At 45.4% G+C, this 27,531-nt stretch overlaps 1 protein-coding gene across 2 annotated transcripts in view; it reads right to left on the bottom strand.

Annotated features, from left to right (window-relative positions):
- The window catches only part of TTC7A (tetratricopeptide repeat domain 7A), a 287,398-nt gene that overhangs the window by 193,250 nt on the left and 66,617 nt on the right, over nucleotides 1-27,531 (bottom strand). For both annotated transcript variants that reach the window (XM_065400900.1, XM_065400899.1), the window contains exons 9-10: nucleotides 16,162-16,299; nucleotides 15,647-15,730 (exon numbers count right to left, since the gene is read on the bottom strand). In XM_065400900.1, coding sequence (XP_065256972.1) covers nucleotides 15,647-15,730; nucleotides 16,162-16,299 — 222 coding nt within the window. The remainder of the gene's footprint in view (nucleotides 1-15,646; nucleotides 15,731-16,161; nucleotides 16,300-27,531) is intronic.

The raw sequence follows: 27,531 nt of genomic DNA, 5'->3' as shown, positions 1-27,531 counted from the left end.
ATGAAGAAAGAGAAAGATGTTAAGTGAATTGTCTAAGGCCAGGAGAGTCAGGTCAGAGCTGGAATTAGAACTAATACATTCCAGACTCCCAGTCCTAGGGCAGTACCCAAAATGGCTCGTGTGTTTACCAGAGTTAACAACTCTAGACATTGTTTTACTTTTGTTTCTGTTTGTGGTTTTGAGGCAAGAATTTTGGGATTTCAAAGGCACCTTCTTCCTCTCTCACATGGCTCTGGCCATGGTGTTTGATACAGGGGCTCTCTTTACCCTCCTGGGTTGAGTTACAAGTTTTGACATGGTTCAAGAAAGGATCATGACCTGACATATTCCAATCCCCTTCTTCTGCTTGTATTCCAGCCAAAGCTCTATTACAAGGCAATACACACCTTACCCTAGTGAGCATCAACAGAGGGATACACCCAACTCCTAGTACCTCAACATGTGAGAGTTTATTCTCAAGACTGGGTTTGCAAAGGGCTGCATTGTCCACCTTTATTTACAAGGATTACAAATTAATTAAACATGGGTGGGGGAATCTCAACTCTGGGCAAGCAGAGGTCAGATGCAGAGGAAACGGATCCAGTCTGCTTTTAACTGCATTTGTATAATCAAGAAAGTGAAGTTCTATGTTTGCTGGCAACTGCCTTTTGGGTCAGAAATAAAATGGTTGGTGAGATGTCTAAGCTATGAGTTCTCAAGCTGGGAGTCACACACAAGTCCAGGGAGGTCATGAGCATCCTCCCTTTTTTTATGGCCAGACGGGTAGAGATCCGATGGGGAAAAGCTGAACCCACTGGTTTAATGTGAATTTTCACCCATCAAAAATATACATACAATACTTTAGCGGATCAGCTCCATACTTTTCAACTTTGGGTTGTATTAATTGTAACCACCTTGGCATGTAGGGTTTTTTTGTAACGTGGAACAAATTGGTGCATCTCAGCACATCATTTTTTTGTGCTCAAGTCCAACATCTGCAGGAATCCACTTGCCTAGAAAGTTTTCCCCATCCCAATCTGTTAGATGCAAACTCTTCCCTGTCCAAATATATAAAAGGATCTCTGTCTACTTTTGACAAGGAAACTACTCTCACAGCTTCTGTGAAGTCACGTGCAGTGATGGTGAAGAAGTCTGGTAATAGATTGTTTTAAAATCAATATTTTTGAAGGGGCCCATGCTCATCGTTTTGTGGAGCTTCAAAGGTACAGAAAGAAGCAAGGCAATACACTATGACAAGGATGTGGGGGGCCAGGGGAAACCAGACAGTTTTCTTCCTCTGATTAAACTTGTCATGGTTCTGAATCCAACAAAAGACTTATAATTTAAATGAAAACTCTTCTCCAACTGTTAAACCCAACACCAACATGGCAATAAATCCTATTTTCTAATTATGTAATGAAGGTACAGCACCTCTTCAACTGTTCTCTGATGACGGACTTCACATGAACAACCTTAAGAGTGATTTTCAGTTATATTTCCTTGATTATTTTCCCAAGAGAGTCTAAAGAGAAGAATTCTTCTATCGGTTACAATGGATTCCTTCAGTTCCATGCAACTAAACTGATGGTGCTGCCTAAAAGTCTTTGTTCTTTGGCTCACTTTCATCTTTTTACACTTCAGTCTGTTCCTAGCCTCTCCTCTTCCATCCCCAGCAAAACAATGAAACAAATATTTGAAAGAGAGAAATAAATTCACTAAACCTTTAGAGGATAATGAAACCATGAGAGGTAATCAGCTGGGGTTTCTAAAGAGCAAATATTGCCAAGCAAACTTTTTTTGGCCTCTTGGATAGAATTATACCACTAACAGACTAAGGGAATGCAACAGATGTAACATTTTGATTTCAGCACAGCATTTGCTCTTCTCTCACCCAGGTACCAGGAAGCTCTTCTTTGGTATTTTTTATATTCCAGCTATGGTAGGAAAGGTTTCTCAAAAAGGCTTTGTAGCATGCTCTAAAAGTGCTCATACTTTGGTTTAGACTAAATCCCTCTGGTAGTTGGTTCCACAGCTGTCCCCCTCAATTGAAAATGCTTTATCACCTTGGGGCTTGTAAGCTGCCTTGCCCCAGAGGAGCACAACTGTCTTGGTGGGTCATGCATCAAAATGCAGTCACTAATATGGCTGGGTTCTGACCTGTTGATAATGGCTTTGAAATTCAGAACCAAGCCCTTGAATTGGCAATGGAAGCAGACTGAGAGCCAGTGATGGGTGCAGAGTACAGCTTATGGAAATCTATCCTACTGCAGGGGTGAGCTGTCACATTTTCCACAAACGAGAGCCTCTGCATTGCTTTCACCTTCAACCTGGCCCAGATACAGTGAGTTACAGTAATCCAGCTTGGAGGTGAAAAGTGCATGGGTCTCTGTGGCTGGATCCTTTTCTGGGAGGGCTGGGAAGTCTCCCAGCCAGCTGGAAGTAAATGATGATATTGTTCACTACTGAAAATAATAATGCCCAGCTCTTATATAGCACTTTTCACCAGTAGATCTCAAAGCACTTTACAAAGGGAGGTAAGTATCATTATCCCTATTTTACAGAGAGGGAAACTGAAGCACAGAACAGAAACATGATACTACATGTCCATCCAGGGTTAGTGATAAGTCAAGCAAGATGCTGAGACTTCACACTACTTTCACTAAAGGGAGGGCAGTTCAGTGGTCCAGCTAGCTCTTCAAGTCCAGGGAGTGTTTCCCTGGTACAATTCTGGTCTTGTCCACCCTGGATGGAGAACAACCCTGAAATGGCAGGGAAATGGACTAGTTCAGTCATTCTCAAGCTTTTCCATAGCAGGACCTCACTTTCCATGGGACCCCCAACCCATCTAGCTGGGATTCAGCTGGACCCATTTCCATTTAGCAACACACGAAGGGCATGGTGGTTGCGACTCCTGATGCCCATTCATGACACTCCTTGGGGTCCTGAACCAGAGGAGATGAATCCCCAGATTACTTGAACTCATCAGGTCTTCCCATCTAATTTGTACGATTCTGTGAATCCCAAGTGTGCACATCACTACATTCGCTTTTGGCTCTTAACCTATTACTTTAATTTTTCCCCTCTCCTCTTGCCTCTGCATCCAGCTAGTTAAGAAATTACAGGCTGTGACGCTGTATGGAATATGTGGGACACTTTGTGATATTATTGATACCAGTACTATAAAATTGCAAGGAATCTGACCAGATATGCTATGTGACATATCTGCAAAAATGTTATAATTTGTCTAGTATGATAATCTTGTTTATATGTTTGTATCACCTTTGTATTGTAAATTATAAGTATGTACAGTATATCTGTATTTTTAAACTTGTGCTCTGTTTCTGGGTGACACCGCAAGACAGATTGGCATCAGCAGTAGGCCTGCTTGATAGCCCATCAAGGATCAGCAAGACAGGAGGAGGAATGCTTATGAACAGAACTCTGAGGCCTTTCAATGCCATGTGCTGTAAAGCTTGTGTTTGGGGACACAGGAAGTACAAGCCACACGGCAAAAGAAGATAAAAGTCAGTTGCATCATCTCCATTTTGTCTTCAAACCTGCTTCCTACCTCTGTAGTAACTTTTCTACAAACTGAAGCTCTAAATAAAGGACTGAATGACCCATCCAAGCTGTGATTGTGTTCCAGAAGTACTTTCAAGCCAGCAAACTCACCAATACTGCTAAGACCCTGATATATGGACTTTGAAGTCTTTGTACGTATGTGATTGCTTTACCATTTAACAACTCTCTTGTTCTTTCTTTTTTCTTTATAATAAATCTTTAGTTTTAGCTACTAAAGGATTGGCTGGCAGCGTGGTATTTTGGGTAAGATCCAACCTAATATTGACCTGGCAATGTGGCTGGCGCTTTGGGTTCAGAAGAACATTTTGTATAGCGAGCAGAGTTTTAAAATAACTTCGCACTATACTGGACTTAGATGCTGACTGGGAGCCAGAGAACTGGAATGCAAGAGGGGGCTGTGTGATTCCCTTTTTTTTTTTTTTGCTTGTTGAAAACCAGTGTGGGGATCAGAAGCAGAGTTTATGACTGGTTGGGGAGCTTAACTTCAGTGTTACTTCGAAGACTGGTGGGTATCTGCTCTCCTTTTTGCAGCCTGACCTGACCTTGGCATTTCCAGTAAGGGCTGCCCAAGGCACACCGGGTCACACAGGCAATCAGCTTCAACATTCATTATTAAAATAATTGCCAACCCCCTCCACCCTCTTTCTGTGATTACAGTTTTTAACATAAATATGCTCTCACTAATGATGACCAAATATCTTCATATACACTGCCATCAGGAAAATAGCTATGTCTGAATTTAGGAATGGTTTCTTGGAATATATATCCCCCTACCCGCCCCTCCCAAACACATACACATATACTCTGTTTCATTTTCAGGAATCTTTGGAAATTTCCATTTGCTGTACTGTCTTCAACACACAAACCTCTCTTGTCCTGTACCCCTTTACCTCAATCAAAAGAAACCAAACTATTGACTGTCCCCTAGCTGGCTGACCTTTGTAACAGGATCTTTAACCAATGAATGTTCAATATTTTAACTTTCATTCCCCAGTGATGCTATTTAAGGAGCCATCTGAGGCCTTTGCTGCTCCCAAGGCTCCTGACTGCAATGCAAAGACAAACGTGCTTTTTTTATGCTGGTTACCTAGCAACCAGCTTAAGCTTTTGCAAGGAAACCAGCAGAAGGAGCAACCTAAATCACAAAATTCATCTGCTCTTGCTGCAGAATTATGTATCAGATATATTTATATCTTTCTTTCTAATCTTCTAGAAGGCTTTATGTCGGCATTATAGGCATGTCTTTCAGTCAAATGTAAGGCTCTTGATAACGATGTTTGCTTTTGTTGCATCGTTTTTAAATAAGAATAAAGTATTCCTGTTTCTGGTTGGAACATGGATGGAAAAACCTTAAAATGTAAACACATCATATTAACTACTCATTATTTGGCTGTGGATATTACATATCAATAAACACATATATTCCTCATTGGATCACAGTGAGCAGCTCATCTCTGTGCAAAACTGACTTCAAGGGAAGCAACTGAAATCAAAACTAAATGCTGACAGCGGAGCGCTGAGCAGCCCCACACTACAAGCAAACATTAACCAATGCTTAGCCAGCAGTGGACACAGAACCCATGGCTCTGGAAACAGTGAGCTTCCCTTCCCCAAGCAGACTGCTGAGTGCCTGAGATGCTGACAAGAATGTAACTATTATTATTTGTATAGCACCAACACACCCCGAAGCATTATGTTGCTAATAACATTTTCAGGTGTCAGGTGTCCTCTTCCTCCCTTCCTTACCCATGCACAAAGGCAGGAAGGTTAAGAGCAGACATGGGCAGTCCCTGTGGTGTAAAAATTCTTTACTGCCTGTTTTTCTGAAGTGCCATGACTGTGGTTTAAGCCACTCTCGCTATTCTGCATAGCTTACACAGAAATGTCCCTAGCACCTGCCAAGACAGGGGGAGCAGGAATGATGTAATTGCTCCCAAACTCATGCAATCGCTGCCCTTGCTGCAAGTGCTACGACAGCTGTCCGCTCTAGATGTTTAGTAGCATACTGGGTGCTCCATGAACTTGGAGGCAAGCGCTGTGGGTGCCCTATGGGCTCTAATGTTTGGTAGGTCAAACAAGCCTCCGAAGGTAACTCCTCCACCACTGTCTTTCAACTGCCATGGGGCCTTCCCCATCCTCACAACCTAACTCCCTTCCTCCAGTGCAAGAGTGAGAAGAGCAGTAAATTCACGCTTCAGCGGATACATCACACTGCCCTCTGCTGGCCTACGAGTGCTCAGCCCATCCACCACATTCTCCCCCGCCTTGAATAAATTTCAATACCAATAATGGAGATTTGGTTTCTCTCGACGTTTTTCAACATAAACTTTTATTTTTTAAATTTTTTAAAATTAAATAATGCTCCCATGCACTGTATAAAGAGAATGTCTATCTGCCTGACACAGGAGACCATCACTACATTAAAGTAAGTTTAATTAACTATCCAGGCACCCGGTGCTTTTTGTAAGGGTGGTTTTTATTACTGTTTAAAGCTAAAGAAATAAATAATTCCGTAGCTGTCCCTAAATAGCTACAGTTCCGATTCATATAGGGAAACCTACCCATTGGCATGAAGGCCAAAACCATGCGTCCTGAGAGAAGCACAGTGAGAAGACGGTACACATTAATGTCTAATACTGCCCAAAGCAGGTGAGTGTGTTAAGGAGGCACCTTTAGCATTTCATCTTTACAGAGAACAGGTCGCCACAATTTTGGGGCATAAGGGATTCGTTTAAGGAATGGTCCGTCCCTATGATGTATTGAGAATCCTCCACTGACAAGGAATTCAGGACCCAGAGCATCTTGTAGGACTGGAGCCTAGAAAGGCCTAGAAAGGCAGGAATATGAGAGGGGAACATGTAACAGACAGCTGGTCTGCAGCCAGTGCAATGCTTGCAGTTGCTAGGGCCCCAATTCACATCCCTTGTGCTTGTAATAAATCACTCAGGCACCCAAGTTTGACAACTTTGGCCTAACAGAAGTGCCCTGGTTTGCAGAGGTGTCATATACATGAGTAACTTGCACCAACTCCAGTGGACGATGCTTAGCTGGGGAGGGGTCAAGAGAGAAGTGGACTACCCCAAACTGCCAAACCGGGTCTACGCAGACCTCCTTGAAACCCCCACCAAAACCGGCCCTTCTTCCTTCACTCTGCTCCCCTGATAGAGGTCCCAGTTTTGCACTTTGTAAATCTTGTCATGCTAAGTTAACCGTGTTCAGCCTAATAACCCACGCTGTGCCCTGGCAGCGCAGAAAATCGGTAAAGCTGGCTTATCGGGTTGTCTGATGGTTCCCTCAGGCAACATAGGGCTGATGTAGTGGCTACCACACCACTTCCCACTCTCAGACACCCCCCATCCCCAGTGTAAAGGGCATGACTGGCGAGCCACCACATCCAGCCAATCTTTGGCTGCCATATCAGCATATTGTGGGATGTTAACATCAGGTGCATCTTAGAGCAGCTCCAAGTTGTGCCTTAGGACTAACCTGGCACCCAGCATCTCCAAGACTGGGGAGGGGTTTCCATAAAATTGATTCAAAGACACCTTCATCCCTGTCCAGAACTTCATTAGGGGGAAAAGGTCTTTCCCAATGACCTAGCATTATAGCAACAGATGCACTCAGAATGCCCAGACAGATAGATAGAAAGGTGTAACTTAAAACTTTGAATACACAGGCTTGGAAGTTTCACACTGTATTTTTCTCAATCAAATCAAAGGTAATTCTTTTGTTTGGAAAACACACCTCATTGCACACACTTGGACTACGATGGGTAAAAATTCCTTTCTAGAAATCACACATCTGTGTTCAGAGAAGCACAGCAAAGTGAAATCACTGTTATTCTATTATTTCTATTGTTTCAATTCAGCTGTACAATAAAAAGGTTATGTTTCTTTGCATAATCTCATTCACCATTTAAAGAAAAAAAATGGTTACCTATCTTTCGTAACTGTTGTTCTTCGAGATGTGTTGCTCATGTCCATTCCATGCTAGGTGCGTGTACGCCCATGTGCACGGCTGCCGGAGATTTTTCCCTTCGTGGTATCCGTAGGGCCGGCTCTGGCGCCCTCTGGAGTGCTGCACTTATGCGCCAGTATATGAGGCGCTGCCAGCCCTGCAGCTTCTCAGTTCCTTCTTGCGGTCAACTCTGACAGCGGGGAAAGAGGGCGGGTCATGAAATGGACATGAGCAATACCTCTCGAAGAATAACAGTTACGAAAGGTAGGTAACCGTTTTTTCTTGTTTGAGTGCTTACTCATGTCAATTCCATGCTAGGTGACTCACAAGCAATATCCCTGGAGGTGGGCTTGGAGTTCACAGTCGTACAACTTGCAACGCTGCTCTGCTGAAGTTGGCATCGTCCCGGGCCTGCTGGGTGATGGCGTAATGGGACATGAAGGTATGGACTGAAGACCAGGTAGTGGCTCTGCAGATATTCTGAATCGGCACCTGTGCCAAGAAGGCGGCTGACGAGGCTTGCACTCTGGTAGAATGGGAGGTTACAATTGCTGGCGATGACACCTCTGCGTATTCATAACAGAACTTGATGCAGGCGGTTATCCACAAGGAGATCCTTTCATCCTGTCCGCCACCGCAATGAAGAGCTGTGTTGACCCGTGGAAGGATCTGGTTCTCTCTATTTGTGAGGCTTGGGGAAGAACACCGGAAGAAATATGTCCTGATTATTGTGAAATTGAGACACCACCTTCAGTAAGAAGGCTGGGTGGGGCCGCAGCTGGACCTTGTCCTTATAGAACACCGTATAGGATGGTTCCAATGTGAGCGCTCTAATCTCAGAGATCCTTCGGGCCGAAGTAATTGCTACAAGACCAAGGAGACCTTCAACGAGAGAAGCAGCAGAGAACACAAAGCTAATGGCTCGAAGGGAGGCCCCGTGAGTCTTGACAGTACCAGGTCTAGGTCTCAAGGTGGGATAGGGTCACGAACTTGAGGATAAAGTCTCTCCAGACCCTTCAGAAACCTGATTGTCATGTCATGGGAGAAGACTGATCTACCCTGGACCATAGGGTGGAAGGCCGAGATGGCCGCCAAGTGAACTTTGATTGATGAGAGTGCCAGACGTTGGTACTTGAGACACAACAGATAGTCTAAGATGGATTGTAGTGAGGTCTGGTCAGGAGGAAGATTCCATTCCGAAGCTCAACACGTAAAACATTTCCATTTTGCTAGGTAGGTCACCTTGGTGGAGGCCTTTCTGCTACCCATCAGGATTTGCTGGACTTGTGCCAAGCATGCTTGTTCCTCCACATTTAGCCACATAGCAGACAAGCCGTCAGGTGCAGGGATGCTAGGTTCGGGTGCAGCAGGCGGCCGTGGATCTGGGACAGTAAGTCCGGCTGGAGCAGGAGTTCTAAAGCTGTCACTATCAAGAGCTTCAACAGCATGCTGAACCAGTGCTGGTGCGGCCATGCCAGAGCTATCCAGATCACCCTCGCCCTGTCTCATCTGATCTTCAAGAGTACCCTGTGTACCAGTGGTATTGGTGGGAAGGTGAATATCAGCATCCCTGATGACTGGAATAAGAAGGCGTCAGACAGGGAACCTCTGTCGAGCCCGTGGACCAAGCAGAACCGGTAACACTTCCTGTTCTGCCTGAATGCAAACAGGTTCACCTGGGGGGTTCCCCACCTCTGGAAGATCACACTGACCACGTCTGGGCGGAGTGACCGCTCGTGGCGAGACGAGAAGGACCTGCTAAGGAGATCCGCTAGTGCATTTCTGGCCCCCGGGAGGTGCAACGCCACGAGATAAATAGCATGCTGTATGCAGAAGTCCCACAACCCGAGAGCCTCTTGGCACAGGGCTGAGGGGCGGGCCCCGCCTCGCTTGTTGATGTAGAACATTGCTGCGGTATCGTCTGTCAGACCTTGGACCACCCTGTCTCTCAGGTAGAGAAGAAACACTTGACATGCCAGGCATATTGCCTTGAGTTCCTTGACATTTATGTGGAGGGAACGATCCTCCTGCGACCAGAGACCTTGTGTGCTGAGGCCACTGAGGTGGGCTCCCCACCCTAAGTCTGAGTCGTCAGAGACCAATGTCACAGAGGGGGATGGAGGTATGAAGGGAATCCCCTCCAACACCACGCCAGAGAAGACCGGATGAGCAGCGGAACTGTAACCACTAGGTCCATATCATATCTGCCAGAAGCATAGACTGAAGCCAGCCATGTCTGCAGGGGTCTGAGACGCAGGGGGCATGATGGACCATGTAAGTACATGCTGCCATGTGATCCAGCAGCTGGAGGCATACCCAGGCAGTGTGAGTGGGTGAGCTCTGACATGGGTGATGAGGTCTGACATAGCCTTGAACCATGACTCTGGCAGAAAGGCCCTGGCCTGGGTAGAATCGAGCACTGCCCCTATAAACTCTATCTGCTGAACCGGGGTAAAAGTCGATTTCTGTTCATTTATAAGTATTCCTGACAAGTGGCCCGCACCAGACTGAGGCTGTGCCGAACCTGCTTTTGCAACCTGCCTCTAACAAGTATATCAGTACGCTTCGACGCCTCAGGAAAGTGGCCACTTCCACCATGCATTTTGTGAAGCCTCTTGGGGGTGATGAGAGGCCGAAGAAGGGCAGTGCCGTGAATTGGTAATGGCGTTGGCCCACCATGAATCGGAGGAATCTCCTGTACCCATGGAAAACAGAAATATGAAAATAGGCGTCCTTTAAATTGGGGACGGAGTACCAATCTCACAGATCCAGAGAGGGGATGATGGAGGCCAGGGAGACCATGCGGAACTTCAACTTCTTGAGATACTTGTTGAGGTGAGGCAGGTCTAGGATGGCTCTTTGGCCTTCGGGATCAGGATGTACTGGGAGTAAAATCCCTTCCCCTTCATACAGCCCCTACCCATAGGAGGGTCTCCACCTCCTGGATGAAGAGTTGCTAGTGAGAAGGGTCCCTGAAGAGGGACAGGGAAGGGAGGTGGGAGGGAAGAAAACTGCAGGGTGCAGCCAACCACTATGAGCACCAATTGATCCATGATGACCTTGGCCCATGCAGAGAGGAAGGGGAGATAGGAGGTCCAGAAATAAACGGGGGGATGGATCCTGGGGTGAGACTGCAACTGCGTCCTCGTGTGCACCCTCAAAATGACTGAGAGCCACCTGAGTGACGCTGAGGGCCCGACTAGGCAGCTGAGGGGGACAGAGTGGGTCAGCGGTGTTTAAAGCCCCCATCCTTTCTTTTGTAGGAGCTCTGACACTAAGGGCCCAAGAATCTGGGCAAAGCTGACACCCAGAAGTGTTTCCTAGAGACCTGTGGAGTGGACAGGCCCAAGGAGTGAAGCATGGTGCGGGAATCTTTCAGGCCATGCAGCCTGGCATTCATCTGCTCCGAAAATAGAGCAGTGCCCTTGAAGGGGAGGTCCTGAATGGACTGCTGCACCTCCTGGGACAGTTGATGCAGATGGACTGCTGCCATGAGCCTTGCTGCATGGACACCATAGAGGCCATGGACCTGGCTGCCAAATCAGCCACATCCAGCGCAGTTTGGAGTGAGGACCTAGCCACAGTCTTGCTCTCCTCCAAGACCGAAGCGAACTCCTGGCTGAGCGTCTGTGGCAGGGAGTCCTTGAATTTTGCCAGGGAATCCCAGATGTTATAATGGTGTCTCCCCAGCAATGACTGCTGGTTGGAGGTCCTAAGATGGAGACTGGCCATGGAATAAATTTTCTTCCAAAAAGGTCCAGTTTCCTTGCGTCCTTATTTTCAGGTGTGGCGCTCGCCTGACCCTGCCTATCTCGTTCGTTGGCCACCATGACTACAAGAGATCTGGGGTGGTGGGTGGGAGTATAAGTACTCGTAGCCCTTGGCCAAGATGTAGTACTTCTTTTCTGCCCTCTTCAAAGTTGGGGGCAGGGAGAAAAGGGTTTCCCAGAGGGCCTTAACTACCTTTAGAACCTCATCGTGTACCAGTCGTGCCATCCTAGATGGCGCCACAGCAACCAGGATATCAAGGAGGCTGTCTGAGGGTTCAGTAAGTTCCTCTGCCTCTAACCCCAAATTCGAGCCCACCCTCTTCAAGAGGTCCTCATGTGCCCAAAAGTCATCCAGAGGGAGGGGGTGGGCAGGCCTGGCGACCACCTCATCCGGGGACAATGGCAACACTGGGCAGGGGACAGGTACACCTTCCTCTAATGGGGAGGCTTCCCCTTGAGTTGAAGCCTGTACCTCAGTACCTGCTTTGGAACCCTAATCTGACTCCAGTACCGAGACACGGGGTGCCGCGGTCCGCTTCCCTGATGCGGTGAAGGAAGACCGCTGAGAGTACGGTCCCGGCATTATAGGGAGCCCTTAAGAGTTCCAGTACGGCCATTTGAGTGGTCATTGCCCGTGCGGCCAGGCGCCCACTGCAGGGCCGACCAGTGCCTTCGGGGAACTCCAATCCCCTTCCAACTCCGAGGAGGCATCCTCTCTCGGAGACCAAAGTGGCACTGATGGTGCCTCTCGCAGTTGGCTCTGATGCAGCACTGAACGGTGCCGGGGAGAAGGTGACTGCTGGCGGGGATCCGAAAAGCGGTGTTGTGTTGGAGACCGAAGTTGAGTCAGTGGTGAGACATGTGGAGACAGAGACCAAGGTGATGGAGATTGGGAATGGGGCGTCAGAGAACAGCAGTGCAGTGACTGGTGCTGGAGGCTGACAGTACCAGGGAGATCTGGACTGATGCCGAATGGTCCATGATCCTTGTCTCGGTGCTGGGGACTGGGAACGTAGGCTTGGGGACCGAGGCTGCGGAGTAGGAGACCATGGGTGCAGTGCCGGAAACTGGGGCCATGGTATTGTGGAGCAGTGCCAGGACTCCACAGAGCAGTAATGCCCAAGTAGTCACTGGGGTGGACCCCTGGGTGGCTTACCCTTGGGAGGCGGAGCCTTTACTGGTTCTGCCAGTAGGGGACAGTATCTCAGAGTAGACAGCATTGGTAGAGCCATCAGGTCCCTGACTGCTTGGAAGACTTCTGGTGTGGAGGACACCATAAGGTGCATGGGAGCACTGCCACTCCCTGGAGTCAGAGGTGGTTCCCGTACTGGTCTCAAAGCCCTGGGGAGAGAGGCTGCACCTTGCAGTCCTGTCAGAGGCAGATGGCCCAACCTGGGTCCTTTGCCTGCCACCCCTTTCCCATCTTTCTATGAGGCCGGGGAGGGTCCTCAGTCAGTGCGCTGCTTTCTGTGGTGCTTTTGCAGCACCGGTCATGGTGAGCAGTGCTGGGAGGAAACCATTGCCGGCGGGGCGCTCCATACTGAGGCTGAGGTACTTGGTGCTGAGTCAGAGTAGGAGGATTCTGAGGTCTGAAAGTTGCCTCTATCAGAAGAGCATTGAGACGAATGTCTCTATTCTTTTGAGTGCATGCCGCAAAGTCCTTACAGATTTTGCACTTCTCTTTAATGTGCGATTCCCCAGACACCTTAGACAGCTTGAGTGGGGGTCGCTGACAGGCATAGGTCTATGGCAGATGGCACACGGTTTGAAACCCAGGGACTGGGGCATGCCCTGTCCCAGGGACAAAGCCCCTAAGGGGACTATTAACTATCTAGACTAACTACTTATCTAACTATACTTCATAGTTGTATATAGTTCATTAAGTCAAACCACTAAGAGCACTTTGCAAACTGTAAAGGGAGAAAGGCGTTCCTGCAACCCTCACGGGCAGTAAGAAGGAACTGAGAGGGCGCAGTGCCAGTGGCTCCTCATATACTGGTGCATAAGTGTGAGGCTCCAGTGAGGGTGCCAGAGCCGAGCCTACGGATACCACTAAGGGAAAAATCTCAGGCAGCCGTGCAGGTGGGTGCGCACACACCTAGCATGGAATCGACATGAGCAAGCACTCGAAGAACCACTGATTTACCCAATGTGAATATCCTACAGAGCAGTGTTCCCATCTTTGTGAAGAGGAGCGAACATAAAATAATGCATAAATCCTACAACGTTTATATAGTAAACGAGCATACCTTACTGACCTAATGGTCAGACTGATACACCTGTGAAAAACAACATACTCCACTTGGCTAATTTGTTAGCTGGCGGATGGAAGAAATGGCTGGAATTTTGACTCTCAAGTATCCCTTGACTTGGTGAAGGAGGAATATGAAGTGCAAGCTAACACAAGCAGAACATAGTGTAAATAGAGAGCAAGATTGGATTTGACACCACTTTTACACAGGACAGATTTTGCAATTTAATATTGAAGGTTTCAAGATTTGCAGGTCAATAAAAGGGTCTACTGATCTGGGTTCCCATGACACCAAAGATTTATGAGTCTGATTTCCAATGCTGCAGGAAAAGTTTCATCTCGGGATGTGGGATCTCATGTCTTGGTAATGTGGTCAGGAATTGGCTATGGCTGAGAGACAGGTGATCTCTTACCTCTGAAAGCTCAAGTGTATTTTGCATTCTGTGGTCTACACAGACCACACTGCTCATCATCCCTCCCTGCTACATTTGAGTGCTTACATTTAAATGAACTCTGTTCTGCACAAGCTGCAAAGCAGTATAAAAATGTATGCCACATCTCCCATTAGAAAGATGATGCATTGCAGAGTATACGACAGGAATCCTCTAGGAATACTTCAGACTAGAAATGGAATACTGCACAGATGGGACTGTTGGGTAAAGGGAACTACCTCTGCTCCATATAAGGCTCAGAGTATTTAGAGCTCTCTTCACTTCCTGAACATTTAAAGTCTAGGCAATAGGATAGGATGTCCTTTGATTTCAATTATTTACATACATTTATACTGAGGCAAGTGTGAGTTTTACTGCTTTTTTAATTTCTTTTTAATACTGAATGTGTAATATCTAAAGGATACCAGAAAAGGTACATAAGCAAATATGTAACATGAAGAGAAGGACAGAGTTCTCAATTAAATTGTTAATGGTAATAGGTTAGCACCCTATTTATTGTCAAGAGTTTCATCTTGGGGTCCTCTGCGTTCCTATAAGAGCCCTGTGAACATGCTCACTGTGTTTCTACGTTGGCTTTTGCATGTCCTTCCTTCACCTTTCTTCTGCTGGATCATCACAACCACAGTCTTGTCTGCTTCAGAGGAGTAGGCAATGCTCCCTTGGAAGCAGGCAAAGCCACTCCTTAATCCAGCAAAGTGGTTGTGGATTTGGGGATTTGCAAGGGCATATTGGCCAGTTAAGTGCCCAGTTGAACTGAAAGTCAAGGGGGGGCTGGGTACCTAATTCCCACTTATGCCTTTGAAAAATCTTCCTCCAAACCTACGCCTTTCACAGGACAGTGCAGGGTGTTGGCACTACAGCACTAGGCTTGTTTGATCGACCAGCAGTTTATAGCTTGTTTATGAATTCATACATTGTATGAATCTTTTCTGTGTGTGCAATGATTTTCAAAGCCCCTAAAGGATTTAGAAGCAAGCATCCTCTTGAAAATCTCCACCTCAGTGCCTAACTGCTCCTGTATATTGCACGCTTTATGGCTGGTCTAATATTTTCTGCTTGTAATGTACAAATATATTTAACATACAAGTTAATGAGATGGTCCACATAGTCCCCCAAAATCCTACTGTGACATAGCAGCACAAATTTAAATTTTACATGCAATACAAATAGTTTAAGTACCAATGTTTATTAATGCCATTCATGCATGTAGGCCATACTCATTCTCACAACAGAAAATGGAACAATGATATTTTGATACTTAGACAACATATTTCATTCAAGGAACTCAAAGCAACTAACAAACATTAATACCCATGTAAGGCAGATTAGTATTACTATTATCCCAATATTACAGATAGGGAACCCAAGGCACAAAGGGGTTAGGGGACATGTCATACTACCAGCCTGTTACAGAGCTGGGAAAAAGAACCCAGATTCAGACTCTGACTCTGGTGTAATGACCACTAAACCATGCCCCTGCCCTAGAAGGTGAAAGAGAACTGTCTAGTTAACACATCGGATTAGAAGTACAGTGGGAATCTAATCAGCGAGCTCTAACTTTTCACATAGGCTGTACACAATCATTAACTCATATAAAATATGTGATTCTGCACATCCCACAGGAGAAAAACATGCTTCTCTGATTTAGGCCTTACCTTCCCGCAAGCCACCATGGAAAGGGCCAGCTGGTACCAAAGGTGAAATTCACCAAACGCAAATTTCATTGCTCGCTCCAGACACTGAAAAAAACATTGGGAGAAACGTCAGAGATGCATTTTTTCTCCCTCTGTCAAGGCTGCTGCTCAGACAGCTCAGTGGCCAAGTAAGAGCTTGCACAAATGGACAATTTGAAATGGCCAGAGGTGATCTTTTATTGCAATGTTCCCCTTTCCAATTTCTCTCCTAAGTTAATGGGTACTGCAGGTGCTCAGCACCTCTGAAAATCAGGCCCATTTTATTTAAGTGCCTATGGATGGCTTTAGGAGCCCAGTTTGGGCACTCAGATGTGTATATTTTTGACCTAAACTGACACAGACTTGAAACTGTTTCTAAAAATTTTCAACTACCCTCTTTCCTGCTCACTTCCACCACCAACATTCAACAATTTTTCTTCAAAGGACAGTGTTTGTTTGCAAGAATTAAGCTGATGTCTCAGTAAAAGATCACGTACCTCAGAAAGCATGACATACTGCCCTCTTCTGCCCAGCGTGATACTCAGAAGGTCATACACTGCAGAAGCATCCTGGAGGCTGACAGCTCGATCATCCTTCTGGTCAGGGGCACGGCTAATTACTGCATCTCTGTTCGCCTGGTCACAAACACAAATAAGAAATCTGACCTGATGACAGCGAATTGAGAGCACCAAGCCAAATGCAGAAGGGTATCTGTCTGTCATTGACTGTGTTTACCCATTATCACTCCATGTCAAAACAAGCAGTAGATCTACCTCCCCATTTATCTGCATGAGGCTAATTCAGGATGGCATACATATGAAAGGAAATGCTGGAAATAGCTCATCACCATTAACTTGCAGAATCATAGAAATTACAGATGGAAATGAGCTACTGGGCCAGAATTTCCAGGGCCCCATATAAATTGTGTGCCTAATTATTTCAATTGCCTGCACCTGTGACGATTGCACCTACATTGCTGTATATTCCCCCAGGCTTCTGATAGTTTATTACTTCCCAATGGTAGGTATTTCTTTTAATCCTTTCTGCTGCTCACTTTTTATTAGTTAATTTGGACATGTTGCCCTAGTAATTGGATTTGTCTGTCATCATGTTAATGCATGCAGAGGCCTTTGCAATGTCATGCCAATAAGATTTTTTTTAAACGTAATTTGTACAGATAATAATTTATTATACATACCAGTAACCTATAATTCATTGCTATTCACTGCAAATTCAATTTAAATAGAACCTACCTTTTAACTTCTGACAAGGACAGTCCAGTAACTCACTAGGAATATTCTGAGCTGCCATGCAAGAGACTCAGGTTTGACTCCAGATCCCAGTATCTTAGCTTTTTAAAGGCTATGTCTACACTGGCAACTGAACGACAAAACTTTTGTCTTTCAGAGGTGTTAAAAAAAAAAAAAACCCTCCCGAAAGACAAAAGTTTTGCCGATGACAAGCACCAGTGTGAACAGCTCTTTGTCGGCTGAGCGCTCTCCCTGCCGACAACACTGACGCCACTCGTTAGGGGTGGAAGTCTTTTTTGTCAGCAGGAGAGCCGACAAACAGCAGCTACACTGCACGATTTTTAGCAACACGGCTGTAGCGACCCAGCCCTGCTGCTAAAAGCTGCGTAGTGTAGACATAGCCAAAGACAAAGGATAAAATCCTGACCCCACTGAAGTCAATGGCAAAACTCACATCGACTTCAGTGGGGCTAGGATTTCACCCAAAGCATCCAGCCCTTGAGGGTATGTCTACTATACAACATGGGCATGGGCTCTGACAAGTGTTTAAGCCCAAACCCCACTACCGTCCACACACAAAACCCTCTGATAGGCACCTGCACCCCTCAGAACACAGGTTGCTGGCTCATTCGGAGGTACAAGGGTATAACACTGCAGGATTCTGGTCCATCTGTGGTATGAGGACTATGAGGCCCATGATTTTGACAGGAGCACCAAAAATCTGCATTTATCTGAAAAGACCTCTAAGAGGCAGGTGGGATTCGAGATCTACTGCACCACTGTCTGGTGCAGGGAGCAGATCAAAAACTTCCAGACTACCCACCACAAAGTAAAGGATGGAAATGGTGCGTCTGGGAACTCCCCGGCTACCTGCCCCTACTATGAGGAATTTGACCAGAGGCTGACAACCGCCCTAGCACAGAGTCGGGCATGACTGTCTCCAGAGTAGGGCTGATGTGCTTATAATCCTGGAGGGAGTGCCTCATGCCATTCAACAGAACTCGGACAGGCTCCACAGAAACCCCATCTGCAGCTCCTCAGCTGAAAGGACAACGACTGCAGTGCAAGGCATCAAGGGCTGAACGTTATCCAAGCGGTGAAAATGAAGAGACTCCCCACAGTTCCATCAAGGGCAAAAAAACTCAACCCAGCCCAACTATTCCTCCCAAATGGGAAGGTTTGTCTTGTAATCTTATTTTCATGTCTTTTTCTCTCTAACTGCAGAGAAAAGATCTTGTCAAAAGGTTAAACACAGGAATCAAGCATATAAAAATGACAGAATATGGAGGTCTTACAGACCACGTATATTTCATTATGATAAAACTGCAGCTGTTTCATCATTATATATTATATGTTACAAACATTCATTACCACAGTTAGAATAATAGAATCATAGAAGATTAGAGTTGGAAGAGACCTAAGGAGGTCATTTACTCCAACACCCTGCTCAAAGCAGGACCAACCCCAACTAGATCATCCCAGCCAGGGCTTTGTCAAGCCAGGCCTTAAAAACCTCTAAGGATGGAGATTCCACCACTTCCCTAGGTAACCCATTCCAGTGCTTCACCACCCTCCTAGTGAAATAGTGTTTCCTAATATCCAACCTAGACCTCCCCCACTGCAACTTGAGACCATTGCTCCTTGTTCTGTCATCTGCCACCACTGAGAACAGCCGAGCTCCATCCTCTTTGGAACCCCCCTTCTTGCAGTTGAAGGCTGCTATCAAATCCCCCCTCACTCTTCTCTTCTGCAGACTAACTAAGCCCAGGTCCCTCAGCCTTTCCTCGTAAGTCATGTGCCCCAACCCCCTAATCATTTTTGTTGCCCTCCGCTGGACTCTCTCCAATTTGTCCACATCCTTTCTGTAGTGCGGGGCCCAAAACTAGACGCAAAACTCCAGATGTGGCCTCACCAGTGCCGAATAGAAGGGAATAATCACTTTCCTCGATCTGCTGGCAATGCTCCTACTAATGCAGCCCAATATGCCATTGGCCTTCTTGGTAACAAGGGCACACTGTTGACTCATATCCGGTTTCTCGTCCATTGTAGTCCCCAGTTGAGGAGGCCAACACAATTACTGACAACCAACACAATCACTAACAAAGGGCTAAATGGCAACCATAGTTAAAGGAAACTGACAGGTCTAATTCAGTCCAAAATGTAAAGTCTTGTAAAAACAAGCTTTAGAAACTCTAAGACCAACATTTCAATTTTTAAAAAAATCACAATGAAATCAATTTTGTTTATAAAAAATCCCCTGCAATTTGCAGCACACATTTTGTTGCACTGTGATAGTGTATGAGAACCAGAAAATGAAATTGAAACTTTAATTTTTAATCAGTTTCAAATCAATCTTGCAATCAGGGCCCCAAAATAGAATGAAGTAATCTTCACTTATTGTTCAATGTGACAGGAAAGCAAATATTAAACAAACAAGAATGAAAGTAAATTAAACCGTTAAACTTTCCTTAAGGATTAACCTTTAAAAAAGAAGATAATATGGTTGGGCTAAAAAGTTAAGGGAAAATTGCATAGAATGATCCTTACTGCCAATTAAATCCTGCCACGTTTATACGGCAGCTTTCTGCCTTGGTTACTCTGCTACAACCATTTGTGAAAAATAGCTACACTGAAAAATCACCCACATATTTCGTAAACTGCAAATCAGCCTCACGTCATAGTCAGCCTTACCCTGCTGCTATTTTGGGCCTCTGTCTAGTACTGAATTGTGATTTTGTAACTGATGTATTAGCAGAGTTAGAAGATTCATCAAAACTGGGGAATGTCCATTAATTTCTGCTTACAGAACGATATTACATATCAGTGCCACGTGCCCCTTTGGAGTGTCTTGATACTGCAATAAATGGCATATTACAGAAGTACATGATTTTAGAATAACTTCTCAATCTGAAGCTACTGCCCTTTACCTAGAAAGAGAGCAATTCAAAATGAGAAAATGTTACGAGACTCATGATAAAATCGTGAGAGTTGACAACACTTTATTTTGTTCACATTGGCTGTTACTGCTGTAATAATATGTATTATACATTAAACAGGTCAGTTAGTACCTTATATTAGCTAGATATTAAAAATAATCATTGCAAGACTTGAGATACCATTTATTACTATAATATTACATACAGGAAAAATTGTGACTTGTTTATTGAAAACCATTTGGGGGTGAATCAATACATTTTCATGGTTTACTATTTCCAAGATGAATTATACTGAGATCTAGAACATTAGCCAGGGATAGCTCAGTGGTTTGAGCATTGGCCTGCTAAACCCAGGGTTGTGAGTTCAATCCTTGAGGAGGCCACTTAGGGATCTGGGGTAAAATCAGTACTTGGTCCTGCTAGTGAAGGCAGGGGGCTGGACTCGATGACCTTTCGAGGTCCCTTCCAGTTCTAGGAGATAGGATATCTCTACATATTATTATTATTTCATGTTGTATTTATTTAAATAGATATAGGTGGGATTTTCAAAAGCACCTATGTGACTTGGGAGCACAAGTCTCAGTGAAACTCAACGGGGCTTATGGTCCTAAATCACTTAGGCACTTTCGACAATCCCACCCTATTTTTTTTCAAGTGCCTGTGCTGGGCTCTAGGTGCCTTTACTATACATTACAAATACAATCAAATAAAAATAAAGCCAGGAGCTTCTCCTGACCCCCAAGCAAATACAAACCAAACCAAACCTATTCATAATAAAAATAAATAATAGCCCTTTGTCCACAAACATCAGCCCCTATCCCTCCCCAAGGAAGGAGGCAGCCCTTGCAGTATGCTGTGAAGATCAACAAAGGCCATTTCAGAACAAAACGGACCCAAGTACTTTAGAGTATGTCTACACAGCAACTAGACACCAGTGGCTGGCCTATGCCAGCCAACTTGGGCTTGTGGGTCTCAGGCTACAGGGCTGTTTCACTGCTGCGTGGACTTCTGGGCTCAGGCTGGAGACTGGGCTTTAGGACCCTGCTAGGTGGGCAAGTCCCAGGGCTCAGACTCCCCTGAGAAGTCTACACAGCAATGAAACAGCCCCCCCAGCCCGAGACCCATGAGCCTGAGCTGGCTGGCACGGGCCAGACACAGGTTTTTTTTGCTATGTAGACCTACCCGTAGCGCTTTATAGGTCAAAATCCACATATGTAGCCCACCACAGAATACAGAACAGCACTAATGCCATGTACTCCTGGCAAGCTACCTTGCTTACTAAGCAGGTTGCCACCCTCTCCACCAGTTTCAATTTCCCAGTTGGTTTAAGTTGCAACCCCATGCAGGGCACACTGCAGTAGTCTAACCTCAGGGTGACAAAGGCATGGATCATCATGTGAATAGGGATACTCTGGCCTCCTGCAGATCACCCTCCAGGATTCATAAGGTCTGGGGGCTAGTCCCATACCTTGTTCTATAGAAGATAAGCCCATCTCTCTGATGGAATGGTTCAGGAGAAACCTCCATGAGGAGAACCTCACAGAGATTTCCTTTCCTTCCCAGATTATACACACATACACACACCACTGGGGCAATCTGATGCTGTGTTTTATCCTTGCCTCTTCATTCATTTCCCCTTTACAACGTTAATTTCAAAGGGGGAAGGAAAAGATCCCTGCTGGCACTCGACATGGTGATTATACGTGCAACCCTGCTCTGCGAATGACTGAGCAATATATATATTGATTCTTTCCGGAAGTCAATATCAACATTTATATTGAAAAAAAGATAAAGATGACCATGTGCTTGTCTATTAGGGCAAGCTGTTTGTACTTACATTATCTACTGAATGTTAAACATTCTAACTACACCCACAGTGTGTACCTCCCTGGAGCTAACTACCAGAGTATGTTGGGCAGCTTTTTTTCTGTTCTAATAATGCTTGATGATAAGAAACATAGTTAGATCTTAGTAATACCTAGCTATCATTAGAACTGCTCTGTAAATTTATTATCCCAGTTATGTAAATGCAAGCAGGGAAGTTGTACAATTACAGCGATATTTTACCTTAGAAGCAAAACTTTATGCTTTCAGACAATGTATTACACGTAGTACAGTTCAATTAAACCTCCACTCCATAATCACAAGATAAATTGTTTTAACATCAGGATAACTGAATCAGAGGCCCCATTATTTAACCTTGGAAATGTTCTATTTGGTTTTAATTCAAGGTTGAATTATCAGTATGTTTTGGATTGACAAACATATCTTATTTTATCTATGAATGCATAAAATTCTAAGCTTACAAATACACATCAATAATTTTTTGCATGCACATAAAAGCTTACCCTTTTTCTCTCTGTCTTCAAATTTATAGCTACATTATACTGTATTTTTCACTTTTCCTGACTGCTTGAGGGGCTATTAAGATGATCAGAGGAATGGAAAGGAAAGGAGGAGGAGGAGGAGGAGGAGACTCAAAGAGCTTGGCTTGTTTAACCTAACCAAAAGTAGGCTGAGGGGAGATATGATTGCTCTCTATAAATACATCAGGGGGAGAGGAGTTAAAGTTAAGCGCCAGTGTGGACACAAAAACAAATGGATATCAACTGTCCATCAACAAGTTTAGGTTTGAAATTAGGTGAAGGTTTCTGATCATCAGAGGAGTGAAGTTCTGGAATAGCCTTCCAAGAGGAGCAGTAAGGCAAAAAACCTAACTGGCTTCAAGACTGAGCTTGATAAGTTTATGGAAGGGATGGTATGAAGAGACTGCCTACAATGGCATATAGCTGATCTGCGACTGCTAGCAGCAAATATCAATGGCCGGTGATGGGACACTAGATAGGGAGGGCTCTGAGTTACTACAGAAAATTATTTCCCAGATAAAAAATAAATAAAAAATAAAATAAATTAATGGAGATATCCTATCTCCTAGAACTGGAAGGAACCTTGAAAGGTCATCGAGTCTAGCCCCCTGCCTTCACTAGCAGGACCAAGTACTGATTTTGCCCCAGATCCCTAGGTGGCCCCCTCAAGGATTGAACTCACAACCCTGGGTTTGGCTGGTGGGTCTTGCCCACATGCTCATGGTCTGATTGCTATATATAGGGTCAGGAAGGAATTTCCCCCCAGGTCAGATTGGCAGAGACCTTGGGGTTTTTTCACCTTCCTCTGCAGCATGCGACATGGGTCACTTGCAGGTTTAAACTACTGTAAATGGTGGATTCTCTGTAACTTGAAGTCTTTAAACCATAATTTGAGGACTTCAGTAACTCAGCCATAAATTGAGTGCCTATTACAGGAGTGGGTGGGTGAGGTTCTGTGGCCTGCAATGTGCAGGAGGTCAGACTAGATGATCACAATGGTCCCTTCTGGTGTTAGAGCAGTGGTGGGGAACCTGCGGCCCATCCGGGTAAGCTGATTCTGGGCCGTGAGATATTTTACTGACATTGACCGTCCGTAGGCACGGCCCCCCACAGCTCCCAGTGGTCAGGGTTCACCTTTCCCAGCGGTCAGGGTTCACCTTTCCCAGCCTATGGGAGCTGCAGGAAGCAGCGGCCAGCACGTCTCTGCGGACTGCCGCTTCCCGCAGCTCCCATAGGCTGGGAAAGGTGAACCCTGACCACTGGGAGCTGTGGGGGGCCGTGCCTATGGACGGTCAACGTCAGCAAAACGTCTCTTGGCCCGCAACCAGCTTACTCTGATGGGCCACATACGGCCCGCAGGCCGCAGGTTGCCCACCACTGTCTTAGAGTGTATGAGAACAGTGGGGTCCTAAGCTTTGGACCTCAGACCATTAGTGTCAGTGCTGACTGATCACAAGATGAGCCTTTTTTTCAGCTGCTAATTCATGTTAAAAGGCAGGCAAAAATACATTAGACCCTTTCCCAATACGACTTCTCCATATAAGTAACTGTTATAGTTGCCACAAGGATGTTCCACAGTTCACACAATCATGATTGGGGAGGAAAGGTGTTCTACTCCATAAAAAGAGAAACCCCTGTTCTAGACTATTGCCTGGGACCCACAAGACCGTTAATGCGAGTTCAGCATGAGGATCTAGGAGAGAGAGTTACCTTAAATATATAATGGTGTACTTAACTTATGCTACTATGCCACACAATTATGAGATAATTGTGGCTTAGTTATGTCATGTTTATTACATGTATCTGTATAAAAAACAAATTGAAGTAGCAAACCCAAACAGCCATTATTTCAGCAGTTATTCTACATCTACGTTATTCTACAGAAAATTAAATTCTACAACAACATAGAGATGTGCTTCTTAATAATATGTAAAACAATAGGATGAATTACAGGCCAACAAACTCCATGTAACCACCTCCTATTTCACAGAGCAAACAGATAGGAAGTATCCTTTAATTGCTCACTTTGAAACATAGCTTTAAAAAAACAAAAAACATTAAAATCTTTAATGAGTGCTTCTCCCTGCCTTCTAATTTATGGGCATTCTAATTTTCAACTTGTGTCTTCTTATAATAGATATAACTGGCAGATACACTGCAACCGAGAGAGAGAGAGTGAGAGAGAGAGAGAGAGTGTGCATATTGTATACCAGTGTACTATAATAATGTAATTGAGGGGATTCAATATCAACATCATGAAAGCAGCAAAGAGTCCTGTGGCACCTTATAGACTAACAGACGTATTGGAGCATGAGCTTTCGTGGGTGAATACCCACTTCGTCGGATGCATGACTACCCCTCTGATACTTAACATTATGAAAGCAAAGCAAATGCCATTTAGGTATTTCCCATTTAGACTGGCAATAACCTCTGTTCTGGTTTCTGAAATCTCAGTTGAGGGTTGGATATCTTCTGAAATCCCAGTCAGGGAACTGGTAATGGAATATTTAGCCTTCCACCCTTAGGGTCTCAGTTCTGCAAACTGTTCTGCTTGGGAGTCCCTTCATGTGAGTGGTGCTCCATGTGGGTGCAGGTTCAGTCCACGTGGAGCAGTTTACAGGACCAGGACCTAACTCATTGGATGAATTTCAGCCCAGATTGGTCGTGAACAACAGGTGTTACTATCCATGTGAAATGTGTGGGCTCAGTCTCATTTCTAGTAGATACCTACAGCATAGAAAATCTATCAGAATCCTTTTCGGGCTCTCTCAGCAAAAAAGCCAAGGATCTGAACGGGCACAGAGGATGGATTACCCTCTGACCCACAAAATGGCCCTGAGGCAAATCAGTGTAGTGGAATTTACACTACCAGTGCCCCCCTGGTGGGAAAAGAGGAATTCTGTTTCCGAGGATGTCAATGGCATATTCATTTACAATTTTTATCTTAGGAAGTCCTGAAATCACCGTATATAAGTTAATTCACATGTGGCCTCGCATTTTGGCACTCATAGTCCCACCATAGAGAACATGAGCATTTCCCCACCTAGAAGAACTGACAGATGGAGTGAGTGGGTAGTAAGGGAAAATTTGAGTCATTGCTCCAAGTGTTTCTCCTTAAGACATGAAGGTCAGAGAAGAAAGTCAGTTAGTCCCTATGCAGAAATACTCAAGTAGGGACCAGGACATTCCAGAAGATTCCACTTATAGAATTCCCACTGCATTCTTCTGTGGAAGGCCGGGAGAAGCATGCTCCCCTCACTACTCATGAAAGAAACCATGGTTTCAGCATACAAACCCCATAGGTCCTCCTATGCACAGATCACAGGGATCCACCAGGACACTGGGCCCTCTGCCCAGAGGCCACTTGCCACCAGGGCCGGCTCTAACTTTTTTGCTGCCCCAAGCAGCCAAAAAAAAAAGCGCCGCCCCCCGAGCCCTCCCGCCGCGCCGCCGGAGCCCGCCCCCCCCCGCTGGAACACACACCCCCCGAGCGCCGCGCCCCGCACCGCCCCCCCCGCCGAGCGCCGTGCCGCCGGAGCCCGCCCCCCGCTGAGCGCCGCCGGAAACCCCCCCCCCAGCGCCGCGCCCGCGCCGCCCCCCCGCCGAGCCGCCGGAGCGCCCCCCCACGCGGAATGCCGCGCCGTGCTCCCCCCGCCGCCCCTTACCAGGTGCCGCCCCAAGCATGTGCTTGGGTGCCTGGTGCCTGGAGCCGGCCCTGCTTGCCACTGCATGGACTTTGGGTTTCCCACCACTGCTTCTCCCCAGGGAGGCCCCCTTTTTTATTTAAAGGCGGGCACTCCTGAATAATTAATACAGACTCTGGCTGTACTGACTTTTCTTTCTGTTTGTACTGGGCACACTGAGGGTAATCCGCCTCTGGGTGGAGTTTCTGTGGCAGGGGCCCTCTGGCAGGTTCCACACCAGCTTGTAACAGCACAGATTCCTGTATAGGGGTAAAATCTACCCCCAGGTCTGTAAATCACTTGGGAGACGTAGGGCCAGATCCTCAGCTGCTATAAATGGGCACAGTGCCATTGAAATTAATGGAGCTGTGCGCATTTACACCGACTTAGGATCTGGCCCATAAAGCACTCAAGTACTTATAATACTCAAGTATTACCGCTTCACTCTTTTTCCTAAGTTTCCTAAGTGCTTTCCTCTAAGTAAAATGCATCAGTAATATACACAGAGAATTAAAAAGATATCTGCTGCAAATTGCTAGAGAACTACAGAACTCAAACAAACAAAAAATTGGCTGTTTTCCACTCCCACAGCGTAACAGGGGTATGCAAAATGAAGCAGAGAAACTCAGAAACTCAGATGATTCTTGGAAAGTTAACAGCGTGTGAATAGCCCTTTCAAATTTTCCCTTTGTTTTGGCATTTGGTAAAGTAATATGACTATCAGACCTTTTACTGGTTATAGTTTAATGGCTTCTATTGTAGCAGAACTAATTCTGAAAATATCACAAAAAGCAAGACAGAAAAAAAAAAAAAAAAAAGACAACGTAACAAGTTTAACATAAATCAGGTATGGGCTGTATACCTGGAATAAAATATATTTGATAGCTAATACAATAACTGATGACATTTGAAAAGCTCCCATCACCTTAGTATCTGAACGCCTCTCACAAGCTTGGAAGTAACATGCATTCCCGCAAGGGAAAGGAAAAAGGCTCTCAGTCCATGTCCTGCGGCCCAGATTAAAGCTGCTTATTCAAGAGGCTTTAACGTAAGTGGTGTATTTTCTGTAGCACATGCTGGGCATATTCTGCCTTCCATCTTCTTTGGGGGTCTGTAGAAAGAAAGTAGCCTTGTGTTGCACCCTAGATGTGACAACACTCAGGCTTGTTGTACAAAGTGCAGAACATAGGTTTGGAGAGATTCTGACAGGAATATGTAGAATGGCAATCTTGTATCTCATTCATCTACTATGACAGATACCCTCCCCCTAGCCCTCAAGAAAACAATCTTGACAGAAAGTTTCATAACAGTTGGTAGGCTATTGTAGATCTGTCATCACTGGGTTTACTCCCATTTGAAGAATCTCCACAACAAAAAACTCCCCTAATTTCTTACAAATGAACAATTTTACAGAGTCAGGAATTGCAAAGGAACTGGAAGACTGAAATGTTCCAGATGTTATCACCATATGTAGATAATGGGTCAAACCCTGCTAATCTTACTCTTGCAAGTAATCCCACAGAAATCCATTGGATTGCTCACATATGTAAAGAGTATGTCCCAAAATCTGTTTCCATGCACCATTCTCTCTTTTCTCTCGGACTCTCCAAGGTCAAATCCCCACTGTGGACT

Source organism: Emys orbicularis, chromosome 3 (assembly GCF_028017835.1).
Source record: "Emys orbicularis isolate rEmyOrb1 chromosome 3, rEmyOrb1.hap1, whole genome shotgun sequence".
Lineage (NCBI taxonomy): Eukaryota > Metazoa > Chordata > Testudines > Emydidae > Emys > Emys orbicularis.
This window is presented reverse-complemented; position numbering and strand designations above follow the sequence as displayed.